A 14,840-nucleotide genomic window follows, 5' to 3' on the forward strand; every position below is an offset into this window, starting at 1 on the left:
CTCCCGATCTACCCTGTCAGACCCCTCATGATCGCTAACAAATCTCTTCTCAGCCTTGTTTTTTTCCAGGGAAAAGCGTCCCAACTTCTCCAGTCTTACTTCATAACTGAAGTTCCTCATCCCTGAATCTGTTATTTTTTTCCCTTTTCAAGTAATTGCCCAATTCCAATTTTAACCTGCTCGTGTAGCATTCCGGGCCCAAATCTTCCTTGGTGAATGGCAATCCCAACATTGGGTTCAATTCCTGATCGAGAACCTGGATATAGTTGTGGAATTTCATTTGCAATCTTCCCAGATGAGGCCGATTAATAGTAATAATTTTTACTATTGTCACAAGTAGGCTTACATTAACACTGCAATGAGGTTACTGTGAAAACCCCCTAGTCGCCACACTCCGGCGCCTGTTCGGGTACACAGAGGGAGAATTCAGAATGCCCAATTCACCTAACAAGCACGTCTTTCGGGACTTGTGGGAGGAAACCGGAGCACCCGGAGGAAACCCACGCAGACACGGGGAGAACGTGCAGACTCCGCACAGATAGTGAGCCAAACCGGGAATCGAGCCTGGGACCCTGGTGCTGTGAAGCAACAGTGCTAACCACTGTGCCACTGTGCCTCCAGGCACTCTGCCAAGAACGGAGGCCGCACTCCAGTATTGGGATGTCAAATCAGCACAGCCTGTGGAGAGGACCTCCAGTGCTCAAGAGCAGCAACAGTGCAATGGGGGCACCTTCAGTCTGAGGAGAACAAAGAACAAAGAAAGATAGAGGACAGGAAAAGGCCCTTCGGCCCTCCAAACCTGTGCCAATCATGATCCCTAACTAGAAAAAACCTTCTGCCCTCACTCGGTCAGTATCCCTCTATTTCCTCCCTATTAATGTATCTGTCCAGATGCCTCTTAAATGTTGCTAATGCGCTGCTTCCACCACATCCTCTGGCTGCGCATTTCAGGCACTCACCACTCTCTGTGTGAAAAACATAGCCAGCACATCTCCCTTAAACTTTCCCCCTCTCACCTTCAACCTGTGTCCCTGTGTAATTGACACTTCCACCCTTGGAAAAAGCCTCTGACTATCCACCCTGTCTATGCCTCTCAGAATTGTGTAGGCCTCTATCAGGTCTCCCCTCAGCCTCCGTCTTTCCAGTGAAAACAATCCTAGTTTATTCAATCTCTCCTCATAACCAACAGCCTCGAGACCAGGCAACATCCTGGTGAACCTTCTTTGCGCTTTCTCTCCAAAGCTTCCACATTCTTCAGATAATATGGTGACCAGAAATACACGCATTTCTCCAATTGCGGCCTAACCAAGGTTTTATACAGCTGCAACATGATTCCCTGTACTCCTGTACCCAATGCCCCGGCTGATGAAGGCAAGCGTGCCATATGCTGCCTTAAACAACTTAGTGGCCACCTGTGTTGCCACTTTTGGGGATCTGTGGGCCTGCACGCCCAGATCCCTCTGTATGTTAATGTTCCTGAGGGATTTCCAATTTGCAGTATAATGTGGTAGTCATGGCAGTGTGATCATTAGTGTGATGTCTGGCTCCATGAAGTGGCGACACTACTGTGCCTTCTGATAAGGGAGACCTGAGCTTTATAATTTACTGTCGACAAGTTAATAAGTGGCCTCAAATATTTTGCATCTCAGACCTCCCGCTGTGCAGCTGCCTCTGTTACATTGCCTGGCTTCTGATAGAGCAGCAAGGTCAGGAAATTCTCACTCCATAACCAAAATAATACTTGATTGCCTTATTAAATACCCTAATAAGCAACCCGCCGTGACAATGTACCACCTGGAGGCTGGCGCCATGAATGGTACATGGAGACAGGAATGTGTCGCCGAGCCAGACTGCCATGATTCCATTGAAATGACCACACTCCTGACCTTCAAAGCCACCTTCGCAGAGATGCCAGATGCCAGTGTTCTGAGGGGTCAGGCCAGCTTTTGTTGTCCACAGGCGGAGAATCGGCACCACTGGCGCCGGCGTGGTTGGCACTGCGTCGGTCACGGACCGCTCTATGTAGATGGCCGGCCGATTCTCGGCTCGGGGTGGGCCGAGCGGCCATCGTGAAAACGGCGAGTCCCGCCGGCGCCGTCCACACCTGCTCGCAGCCGGCGGGAACTCTGCGTGGAAGGGTTGGGTGGGGGGGAGGGGGGCTCCGGCCCCGGGGGAGCCTCCAATGCGGCCTGGCCCGCGATCGGGGCCCACCGATCGGCGGGCCGGCCTCTCTGGCTGGGGGCCTCCTTTCCAACACGCCGGCCCCTGTAGCCCTGCGCCATGTTGCGTCAGGGCCGGCGAATGTGCGCGTTGCCCCCGGCGCGACTGCGCATGCGCGGATCCTGCAGCGCCCAGTTCGCACCGGGATCGGCAGCTGGAGCGGCGTGAACCACTCCAGCACCGTGCTGGCCCCCTGTAGGGGCCAGAATTACTCCTGGCAGAAACCTGTTCACGCCGTCGTAAAACGCGACGGCATTTACAACGGCGTGGACACTCTGCTGCGGGTTGGGAGAATCCCGCCCAATATCTTCTATTAATTCCTCGGTTTAAAAAAAAGAATTGGCAGGATTCTCCCATTCGGTGGCAGAGTGTCCACGCTGTCGGAAACGCTGCTGGGAGTAGCGATTCTGGCCCCTACAGGGGGTCAGCACAGCGCTGGAGCGGTTCACGCCGTTCCAGCCTCCCATCCCGGCACGAACTGCGCGCCGCCGGAACCACGCATGCGCAGTGGCGCCGGCGTCAACGAGAACATGCGCATTGGCGCCGGTGTCAACACGCGCATGCGCGGTGGCCTCCCTCAATGCGCCGGCCCCGACACAACATGGCGCGGGAGTTCAGGGGCCGGCGCGTAAGAAAATAGGCCCGGGCAGCGAGAGGCTGATCCGCCGATCGGTGGGCCCCGATCACGGGCCAAGCCCCATTAGACGCCACCCCATGGTCGTAGCACCCCCCCCCCCCAAACAGGCCGCCCCCCCGACCCTGCGCGCAGTGTTCCCACCGGCTGCGACCAGGTGTGGACGGCGCCAACGGGACTCAGCCACGTAAAGTGGCCCACGACCGTCACCGCGCCAAACACGCCGCACTAATGGTGCCGATTCTCCGCTCTGCGTGCTGGCATCGGGGCGGCGTGGCCGATTGCGGTGATTCTCCGGCCCGGCCTCGGGCTGGGAAAATCCCGCCCAATACGTTGCCAAATCACTTCCATCAGTTTGGTATAGTTATGTATCGATGTATCTCCTACTCCTTTTGTATCAAATCAAAATTTCATTTGCTTTAAAAATACTGAATTTTTGGGAAAAGAAGTAAATCTCTTGCAATTTGTGTTCCACCTGAAGCTTGTAACTGTGGAAGACGTCTGTGTGATGAGGTGACAGGCCAATGCATCTGCCCTCCTCAAACTGTTAAACCTTTGTGCGAGGCATGTGAGAAACAGACCTTCAGTTTCCATCCTCTGGTCGGCTGTGAAAAATGTAACTGTTCACGAGAAGGAATCATCAAACCTGCAAACCCAGACTGCAACCGACAAACTGGGCAATGCCGGTAAGTAGAACATTCCTAATCAACGCTCTGATTTCTCACTGGCTTACTGAAATAGCAAGCAGCAAACACCAACAACAATCTGCATTTATATAGCATCTTTAATGTACTGCAATTTCCCAAGGGATTCTCAAGAGTGTTAGCAAACTGGGTTCAACACCAAGCGTGTAAAGAAATATCAGGACAGCGTTGTCAAAAAGCTAGTTTTTAAGGAACATCTTAAAGGGAGGAAAGGCCTTGGGGGGGTGGGAGTGGGTGGGGGGGGGGTGGGGGTGGGGGGGGGGGTTAATTCCCGAGTTTATGAATTGAGCAGTTGAGGATGTGGCTGCCAATTGTGGAGCAGTGAAAATGGGATTTTTTTCATGAGGACAGCAATGAAAGAGCATTGAAGGTTCTAAGACCGTAGGAGGTTACAGAGATTGGGAGGGTTGAATCCATGGAGAGCCTTAAAACCCAGGATCAGATTTTTAAATCCAGGTGTTTCTGGACTGAGAGACAATGTAGGTCGGTGAGCTCGGAGCACATGAGTTCATGGGACTTGGTGCGATTTAGGATGCAGGCAGCAAAATTTTGGCTGAGCTCAATTTAATGCAGGGTGCAGATGAAGGCCAGCCAGGAGTGTATGTAAATAGTGGACGTGTAGATGACAGTTTTTGGAGCTGATGAATTGTGGTGGTGCTGAATTGGGCTGTGGAACTGCCATTCAGGCTTTTAAAAAGGTTCAACAAAACAGCACGGTAGCACAGTGGATAGCACTGTGGCTTCACAGCGCCAGGGTCCCAGGTTCAATTCTCCGCAGGGTCACTGTGCGGAGTCTGCACGTCCTCCCTGTGTCTGCGTGGGTTTCCTCCGGGTGCTCTGGTTTCCTCCCACAGTCCAAAGACGTGCAGGTTAGGTGGATTGGCCACGCTAAATTGCCCTTAGAGACCAAAACGATTAGGAGGGGTTATTGAGTTATGGGGATAGGGTGGAAGTGAGGGCTTAAGTGGGTCGGTGCAGACTCAATGGGCCGAATGGCCTCTTCTGCACTGTATGTTCTATGTAAAATCTATGTCTATGTAAAAATCAAAGACTACGGCCTGAATATTTCCTATGGTGGAGTTTCCCTTCCCATCATCCCAAAAGACTCTGCCCCACAGACATTTCACCTTCGGATGAGCGTTAATTGGCTGCAGATGGGACTTGTGTCCCTCGCTTGGAAGTCCCACCTTAGAAAGCTTCCGGCCAATCAGATTGGCTGTCAGTTCTCTAATCCCTGCAAATTGAAGAGGAATTCCTTCAAAATTCCAGAGCCCAATCCTGGGACTGGACAGCAGGTTGATTTTGGAGGTCCAAGGATGGGGAGGGCAGGGAAGGCGTGGGTGGAAAATGGGGTGGTGGGGGGGAAGAAGAGGGAGGTCCCATGACAACTAAACCTTAAGTGGTGGGTGCCTGAAGTCAGAAAGGGACAGCTGATGGAGATGCTGCCCCCACTTCCACCCAAGACCTAGGCACATTCATTTTGAGGTGTACTGCTGTAAGGCTTAAAAATCCACAGGCAGGGGGGCACGAACTTCAGGCCTTTCTGAGGACTGGACTGGATGCTGGGCTGATATTTCCCTCAGCCCGGAGTCAAAGTCATGGCCTCAGGATTCTGGGTGGGCCACTTAGAACTGTGATGGGGCAATGCTTTTTCACCCAAGACAGTGGTGAACCTGTGGAATTCTTTACTACAAAAGGCTGTGGAGGCCAAATCACTGAATGTATTGAAGAAAGAAGGAATAGATTTCTAGACAGTAAAGCCACCAAGCGCGATGGGAGAGAGCGGGAGCATGGTGTTGAGATAGAATAATAATAATCTTTATTAGTGTCACAAGTAGACTTACATTAACACTGCAATGGAGTTACTGTGAAAAGCCCCTAGTCGCCACATTCCGGCGCCTGTTCGGGTACACAGAGGGAGAATTCAGAATGTCCAATTCACCTAACAGCACGTCTTTCAGGACTTGTGGGAGGAAACCGGAGCACCCGGAGGAAAACCATACATACGCGGGGAGAAAGTGCAAACTCCACACAGATATTGACCCGAGGACAGAATTGTACCTGGGACCCTAGAGCTGTGATGAAGCAGTGCTAACCACTGTGCCATCATCATTTGATAGGTGTCAGCCATGACTCAATGGGTGACCATAAGACATCAAAGCAGAATTAGACCACTCGGCCCATCGAGTCTGCTCCGCCATTCAATCATGACTGATAATTTTCTCATCCCCATTCTCCTGCCTTCTCCACCTAATCCCTGATCCCCTTCTGTAACATTCTGAGGGTCAGATTTGCAAATGGCTTGGGCTGAGATTGGAGATGGAGGGGTGTGTATCTTCATGCTGGTTCCCTGCCGCCGTCCCAACACCAAGCCAGTTTGAATGAGGGAAGCTTCCGATCAGACTGGCCCCGCCTGAAAGGAGCCAATTCAGAGTTAATGAACATTAATGACAGGGTCTATTAAAGCCCCATTCTCATACTGACGGAGATTTCAGTCGGCAATGCAGGTGGCTCATACTATGGTCCAGGCTGCCGTGGTGGGCTCAGCGTGGGAAGCCAGGTAGGTGAGAGGCAGGGGTGGTGGCAATGGCTCATGCGAGGGATCCTCCACATGTAACAGCTACTGGGCCACTGGCCAACCCATGAAGGTGTTGGCCCTCCACTGTCATTTGTTATTGCAGGCGGTTTGCATTGGGAACTGAACTAGCGGCCAGGTTCCTGAGCCTTCGAGTCAGAAGCTCGTGTGTTTGAATCCCGATCGAGGAGCATGAGCACAGTGTGCAGACTCTCACACTCAGTGCAGTACTGAGGGAGGGCAGCACCGTTGGGGGTACTGCCTTTGACTGATTTAGCTCACTGGGCTAAATCGCTGGCTTTTAAGGCCAGCAGCACGGTTCGATTCCCGTATCAGCCTCCCCGGACAGGCGCCGGAATGTGGCGACTAGGGGCGTTTCACAGTAACTTCATTGAAGCCTACTTGTGACAATAAGCGATTTTCATTTTCATTCTCATTTCAGGATGAGTTGTTAAACTGAGGCACAATTCATCCATCTCATCTTACTATGTTTTCCTGTCTTATCCCCACATCCTTTGATCCGGTCGAGTCTAAAAGCCTATTGATCTGAGCCATGAATATACACAATGGCTGATCATCCACAGGCGTCAGGAGTAGGGAATTCCAAAGATTCATTACCCTTTTGAGTGAAGAAATGTCTCCTCATCTCAATCTATTTGGCTGACCTTTAGTTCTAGATTTCCCAGCAGGGGAAGCAGCCTTTCAGCTAAAGTCCCATCAGGCCGTCTTCGTCTTGTGTGAAATGAAATGAAAATCGCTTATTGTCACAAGTAGGCTTCAAATGAAGTTACTATGAAAAGCCCCTAGTTGCCACATTCCGGCTCCTGTTCGAGGAGGCTGGTACGGGAATTGAACCGTGCTGCTGGCCTGCCTTAAAAGCCAGCTCTTTAGCCCTGTGCTAAACCAGCCCCTATTGTGTTTCAATAAGGATGCATGTTGGCATGGTGGTTAGCACTGCTGCCTCGCAGCGCCAAAGACCCGGGTTCAATTCCGGTCTTGGGTGACTGTGTAGAGTACAGATGTTCTCCCCTATCTGTGTGGGTTTCCTCCGGGTGCTCCAGTTCCCTCCACAGTCCAAAGATGTGCAGTAGGTGGACTGGCCATGTTAATTTGCCCCTTAGTGTCCAAAGCTGTGCAGGTTAGGTGAGGTTACAGGGATAGGGCAGGGGAGTGAGCCTTGGGTGGGTGCTCTCTCCGAGAGTCCGAATGGCCTCCTTCTGCACTGTCGGGATATTATGTCTTCTAAAATCACCACCTTCTAGTTCCAGAGAGTTTGGGTCCACTCTAATCAAGACCCCATCCCCCTTCTCCGACCCTGTGGAACTGCTTTGAAGAAGGTCTGTGGGTTCTACTCTGTGTACTGGTCAATATTTAACCCTCAACCAACACCTTCAAAACCATTATTATAGTAACGAATTCAAAAGTATTCTATCCACTGTCGGCCAAACACTTTGGGATATCCTGAGGTTGTGAAAGTTGCTGTCTAAATCAAAGTCTTTCGTTATGCAAGCGGGAATGGGACGATGGGGAATGTGACGAGAGTTAAATTCAGCTAGTTTGGTTCTTTACTTTAAAAATTCTAATATTTTGGGTGCGATCCATCGGCCGCGCCACACCCGACTCGGGACTCGACTCTTGCGAGAATTACCAACCTCTCCTCGCCTGGCGAGATCTAACAAGGTCTCGTTAGGCGTCGCGATTTGGATCTCGCCCATTGAGGACGGGACCCAGATTTGTATATTGGTGTGAGCAGTTAGTCTCACTTGAATATGTCTACACTGAATCTACCCAGCGCCCGGGACCGAGCTGCCTCACCTTGGAGACCCAAGCGGACGCTGTTTAAGCACTTGTTCCCGCAAACCAGACGTATCGGCACGAGGGGGTGTGTGGGGGGAGAGGGGAGGGGGTGTGTGGGGGGAGAGGGGAGGGGGTGTGGGGGGGGGTCTCCCTGGTGATCAGGGGCCCCTGGGTGGTCAGGCTCTGGGCAGCATGCCATCTGGGCCCTGTGACGCTGCCATCCTGGGAGTGAGTGCCAAGCTGCCCAGGTGGCATCATGCCCAAATCAGGGATCTGGTCTGGGGGTATCCTGCCTTTATTAGTACGAGTTGGGGCGTAGAAGGGGATCCAGAGGCCGTGGTGGGTGGGGGGGGTCGAGAGATCAGCCTTCCTTCCTGTACTGGTGAGCGGAGGCCCTGGAATGAAGCAGGGTCCAGATTAATAGCGGGGTTGTTCTCGTCGCTGCCAGGGCCGGGAAACATCCGGCTAAACGCCCTGGACATGGGACTCCGCTTCATTTCTGTTAAATCACGCCCATTGAAAATACAAAGAGTCAGATTATTTTAGAAAGAAATTGTGTTCCATCGACCTGGTGTGAGCAGTTTAATTTCAGATACTTTATCCATTTAGATGCAAATCGAAAGTGACAGGTCGTCAGTGTGACCGCTGTTCCGTCGGTTACTCCCGTTACCCAGGCTGCATTCCCTGTAAATGTAACCGTGAAGCAACACAGCCAAGTGTGTGTGATCCCATAACTGGACAGTGTCTTTGTAAGGTCAGTCCTATTTTCTACGGGAATAAATGGCGATACATTGCAAATAAAGTGAGATTATTATACACTCATTTTCTCACATTAGAGGAGTGTCCGACTATGACTAAGGCCACTCAGTCATTGTGTCTGCTGACTGTTTGAAAGAGCTATCTGCTTAATCTCTCTTTCCCCTTAGCCTAGTTTTTCCTTTTAAACAGTTATCCAATTTCCTTTTGAATGCTGCTGTTAAATCTCCTTCCTCCTGATTCAGGCAGCACATTCCCGATCATAAAACATTCCCTTCACCTCTGACACTTTTGGCAATCATCTTTAATTTTTGGTCTCCTCTGGTTACCAACCCTCCCACAAAAAAAGGAAGCAGTTTCCCCGTCACTCCCCCAATCCCCTAAACCCCCCAACAGCCCTGTAATTGTGAACAAGTCTATTAAGTCTCCTCTTAAACCTCTCTGCTCTGAAGGAGAATAATATCAGTCTCGGCACGTAACTGAAGTCCCTCATCCTTGGTCACAGTCCAGTCCATCTCCTCTGCATCCTCTGCAAGGGCAGTCTGTAGATCGATGAACATAGAGCCATCCAATAAATAACCTTTTGTTTACAATCGCCTCTCTTGGCGATGATTGTAACTTTTCATCATTATGAATGTATTCACAGTCACAGATTGTGTCTTATCGCCAGCAGTTTCTGATCTTAGCCTAGCTGACGATTGGGAGGGATGCCAAGCAACAATCCAGTGTCAGTTTGAAAAACAAATTAAAATAGCAAAGTTGTAAATAGTTAGGAGAATTAAATAGAATAATTCTGTGGCTTTGACGTTTTGCAATTATTAGGATATCATGGCCTAATGAATTCCCCTTTACTTCTTCCCTATTTCTGCCATGTTGATGGAAATTTAACCTATTTAACATACATCGAATCATAGAATGACACAGCACAGAATGAGATTGGCTTTCCAATCCTGTCCCAGCTCTTTGAAGGGGCTATCCAATTAGTCTCAACTGTTAATGGTTTTGAGCATCTCCATTAAACCTAAGTTATCCCTGGTAGGCATTTTGGAAAATCATACAACCATAGAGTGGTTACAGCATGTAAGGAGGCCATTAGGCCCATCATGTCTGTGCTATCTTTCTGCAAGAAAGGGGGTGGGATTCTCCCAGCCCCGGGCCGGAGAATACCCGCAACCGCGCCACGCAGCCCCGACGCCAGCACGCGCGGAGAATCAGCGCCATTGGCGCCGGCGAGTTTGGCGCAGCGCGGTTGTGGACTGCATTACGGGGCTGGGCCCCCGATTCTCCAGCCCGGATGGGCCGAGCGGCCACTCTAAAAAGGCAGGGTCCCGCCGGCGCCGGCCACTCTTGGTCACAGCCGGCGGGAACTCTGCGCGCAGGGTCGGGGGGGGGGGGCTGTGAGGGGAGGTGGGGGGCACCGATCCCGGCTGGGCCTCCGATGGAGCCTGGCCCGCGATCGGGGCCCACCGATCGGCGGGCCGGCCTCTTGCTCCCCGGGCCTATTTTCGTACGCACCGGCTCCTGAACTCCCGCGCCATGTTGCGTCGGGGCCGGCACGTTGAAAGAGGCCACTGCGCATGCGCGGGTTGGCACGGCGCACAGTTCGCACCGGGATGGGAGGCTGGAGCGGCGTGAACTGCTCCAGCGCCGTGCTGGCCCCCTGCAGGGGCAAGAATCAGTATTCCCAGCAGCCCGTTTCCAACTGCGTGGACACTCTCCCGCCGAATTGGAGAATCCCGCCCCAGGGCATAAGGACTGTCCTAAAAATTACAGACTGATAAGTCAAACATCACTGGTGGGTAATATTTTGGAATCCTTAATCAAGGGAAAATGTCACAACAGGCGCTAAGAGGGTTTTGAGCTAATTAGAGAGAGCCAACATGGATTTGTAAAAGGTGGTTTGTCTTTGATTATTCTACTTTAATGTTTTGATGAAGCAACAGAGAATATTGATGAAGGGAATGTGGTAAATAGAACATAGAATAACATAGAACAGTACAGCACAGAACAGGCCCTTCAGCCCTCGATGTTGTGCCGAGCAATGATCACCCTACTCAAACCCACGTATCCACCCTATACCCGTAACCCAACAACCCCCCCCAACCTTACTTTTTTAGGACACTACGGGCAATTTATCATGACCAATCCACCTAACCCGCACATCTTTGGACTGTGGGAGGAAACCGGAGCACCCGGAGGAAACCCACGCACACACGGGGAGGACGTGCAGACTCCGCACAGACAGTGACCCAGCCGGGAACCGAACCTGGGACCCTAGAGCTGTGAAGCATTTATGCTAACCACCATGCTACCGTGCTGCCCTGTATGGATTTTAAGAAAGTGTTTGACAAGGTGCCAAATACAAGGCTTACGGAGTAGGAGGACCAGTGTGAAATGGATCAAAAACTGGCTTAATGACAGAAAGCAGTGAATCATGGTAGAATGTTTTTTTTCAGACTGGGGGGGGGGGGGGGGGGTTAGAAATGGTGTTCCCCAGGGGTCTATTTCTAAACTCTACTAATTTACTTAAATCCACTTGTCCGAAGCGTTATGGACCAGGGTTTAGAGAACCCCAAAGTGTATCACGGAGTTCACCTGACCCACAACTTTTACTAGATTGTGGTATGGACACGGCCCACTCTACAGGTGTGGTACAGCAGAAATGGAAAAGTATTTTTTAAAGCAAAACAATATTTATTCTATGAACTCAAGTTAACCTTTTTAAAACATACAGTGAACATCTTAGCAACCATTAATTCAAATACAACCCCCAAAGAATACAACACTAAGTTAAGCTGTCCTTTTAACATCTGTAAGACTTAAACAAAACCTTTAAACAGAAGCACATCAGGTTAAAGTCGCTACTGAGAGCAGTTATTAGTTTTAAATCACCAAAGGATCGATTTACAGTTTTTAGATTACAGAGAGAGAGACTAATACCCCTTCTGGCTGTGACAGCAGCTATCCAGCTCTGAAAACGAAACTAAAACACACCCTGCAGCAAACAGCCTAAAACAAAGGTAAAAAGCTGACAGACAGCCCAGCTCCACCCACTCTCTGACATCACTGCAGTAATACACACCCATTTCTTAAAGGTGCTCTCACATGACAGTAGATTCATTACAGGTGTATGCATTTAACACCTCTACTGCTTTCATCTTTCAGTTCTCCCAGACAAGCTGTTTCCATTAACCTTTTCCCAGTTTAATTACATCATTGACACACAAACAGACATACAGTCTTCTTTAAAGAATACCTCACAAAATATATTTTTTTAAATAACATCCATCCTCACAATTCTTTCAGAGGATGCGAGTGCCACTGGCAAAGCCGGGGGGGGGGGGGGGGGGGGGGGGGGCAGAATATTCCACCTTTTATATCAGAGTGACCCAAACATTACATCTAACATGAAAAATAATGTTTACGTGAACTTTATATTTTTCTGCTTTCATCATTTTAGGAAAACGTTATAGGTGCGCAGTGCGATGTCTGTCGTCCTGGCTCATTTCACCTGGATCCAGCCAATCCCAAAGGCTGCACAAGCTGTTTTTGCTTTGGAATAACAAATGAGTGTCGAAGTTCCAATAAGTCCAGGACCAAAGTGAGTGAAAAAGTCCACATCCTCAATTTGAAATTTCCTCTAAATGTCTGGTTTATCTCTTTGTTATAATCTAGGGGCTGGTTTAGCTCACTGAGCTAAATCACATGCTTTTAAAGCAGGCCAGCAGCACAGTTCGATTCCCGTACCAGCCTCCCCGAACAGGCGCCGGAATGTGGCGACTAGGGGCTTTTCACAGTAACTTCATTTGAAGCCTACTCGTGACAATAAGCGATTTTCATTTCATTTCATAATTCAAGAACAATACACGGTTTAATTTAAGAATTTGCATTGGAAAGATTTCAGGTCTATAAACACATTCGCTTTGCCAATTCTGGTTGAACATATCCTTGGGGACGCCATCACATGTACTTCTGTCTCCAAGCATTACACCACCATGGTCAACCATTGGTAGGCCATCTTCAAGCATCACACCACCATGGTCAACCATTGGTTGGCCATCTTCAAGCATTACACCACCATGGTCAACCATTGGTTGGCCATCTTCAAGCATTACACCACCATGGTCAACCATTGGTTGGCCATCTTCAAGCATTACACCACCATGGTCAACCATTGGTTGGCCATCTTCAAGAGGCCCCACTTCCTTTAGCGAATTGGATTTTTTTTTGTTTTTTATAAATGTTTTTTATCGGCTTTTTGAACAAAGTGTATATCTATATACACATATATAGAAGAGAACGGCACACCCAAGCATACCAAAGAAAATAAAATAGTAAATAATTTTTAAAAGTACAATAAAAAATAAAATGGAATAACTGGTAGGGTATTGTGCACCAGCTCAACAGCAGCAACTCTGTACACCTGGCAAAATTATTTACAACACTGTTGGTGGGGGTGAGGGAGGTGGGGGGAGGGGGGGGGGGGTGTGGGTAGAGACTGGGGAGGTAAATATACATTTGGGTGCCGGAGAAACAATTACAGTGGGCAATACTCGAATGGGTTTGGTGTTGTTGTCGCTTGCGAAACCTGGACGGATCTCGCTGCCGTCTCGCGCTCACTTCCGCTTCTGCCGTTCCTCCCGTCTTTCGTCTTTATTCTCCTCGTTCCCTGCTCCTGGAGATGCCACGTTCGTTATTGTATCCCGTGCCTTCCTTCCGGCTCTCATTTCCCTGCCCCCTCCCCCCCACCTACCTGGTTCTTCTTCGAGGCTATGTCCAAAGTGGTGGGGGTGAGGGTGGAGCCATGCCCGATAGTGGCAGTCTTCGGGGTTTCAGACCAGCCAGATCTATTCCTGGGGAGGAGGGCGGACGCCCTTGCCTTTGCCTCCCTGATCGCCCGCCGTAGAATCCTGTTTGGCTGGCGGTCAGCAGCACCGCCCAGAGCTGCAGACTGGCTGTCCGACCTCTCGGAATCTCTCCAAATGGAGAAAATCAAATTCGCCATCCGAGGGTCAGACGAAGGCTTCCACAGAACGTGGGAGCCATTCATGCGACTGTTCCGGGACCTGTTTGTGGCCAACAAACAAGCAGAAGAATAGCCAGGTAGCCAAGAATCAGGGGAAAATCGCCAAAGCATGAGAGGGAGAGATAGACCAGGAAGGGGGGGACGGGGGGGGACGGGGGGACGGACAGCTAAACCTAAGAGGTAAGAAAGGCAAATCACAGGGGGGGGGGGGGGGGGGGAAGAGGGAAGAGACAAGGCACAAGAGAGGCGAATTGGATTATTGATGGACAAAGGAGTCAAGGGTTATGCAGGGCAGGTATAAAGGGGAGTGAGACTACAATCTGATTAGCTATATTATTATCGAATGGTGGCGTGGACTGGAAGGACTGATTGCCTCTTAAGTCCCATGTTCCTATTGAATATGGATAGATATTTTATTATCTGCTAATACAGAAGCAAAATGCTTAAATCAAATCAGAAAATGCGAGAAATAGTCTGCCAATATTTGTGGATAGAGCGCTGAATTTTTGCTGGCTCATTAAAGACGGGCTGGGAAGTGCAAGGACCAGCAGTATGGCAGAAGACCGCACTGGCAGGGTAGTCTACCAGCACGGCGTTTTACCAGGAGGAAACTTGGCACCACAGCTACCTATCGAGTGGCCAATTGAACTGCCTAAGTAGCTAATGAAGGGCTACCTTTTGCCCCCGTATGAATTTTTCCCACATATGGAGGGCCCACCATCACATGTGAAGACTGCCAGGAAAATCCTGGTGCTCTCCCAGCAGTTTCTGGGGGTGCCCTCCTTTATGACACTCCATGGAGGGCTAGTGGGATGGCAGCTTCATAATTGATTAAAAATACCTTCCAGGGAGTTGGGTAATCTTCCCCCTTTGGCCCTGGCGATGGATCATCAAGGTACCCCAGAAATTGCTGCCCAGATTTGATGCTTCAGACCTGTGGTTTGTATTTTGGTGGAAGAAACATAGGAACAGAAGTAGACCATTCAGCCCGTCGAGCTTGCTCACCCATTCAATACGATCATCTGGGTCTGTTGTGGCATCCCCCTTATTTTGAAATTGTGCTCCCTGGCTCTCGACTCCCCAACCAAGGGAAGTATATCTCTGCATCCACCCTGTCTAAGGTTTCAC

At 50.1% G+C, this 14,840-nt stretch overlaps 1 protein-coding gene across 1 annotated transcript in view; it reads left to right on the top strand.

Annotated features, from left to right (window-relative positions):
* LOC119972898 (laminin subunit alpha-3-like) overlaps positions 1-14,840 on the top strand; it is a 412,206-nt gene that overhangs the window by 247,036 nt on the left and 150,330 nt on the right. Inside the window, 3 exon segments of the mRNA XM_038810443.1 lie at positions 3,336-3,540; positions 8,540-8,684; positions 12,147-12,287. Coding sequence (XP_038666371.1) covers positions 3,336-3,540; positions 8,540-8,684; positions 12,147-12,287 — 491 coding nt within the window.

This window comes from Scyliorhinus canicula, chromosome 10 (assembly GCF_902713615.1).
Source record: "Scyliorhinus canicula chromosome 10, sScyCan1.1, whole genome shotgun sequence".
NCBI classification, from domain to species: Eukaryota; Metazoa; Chordata; class Chondrichthyes; order Carcharhiniformes; family Scyliorhinidae; genus Scyliorhinus; species Scyliorhinus canicula.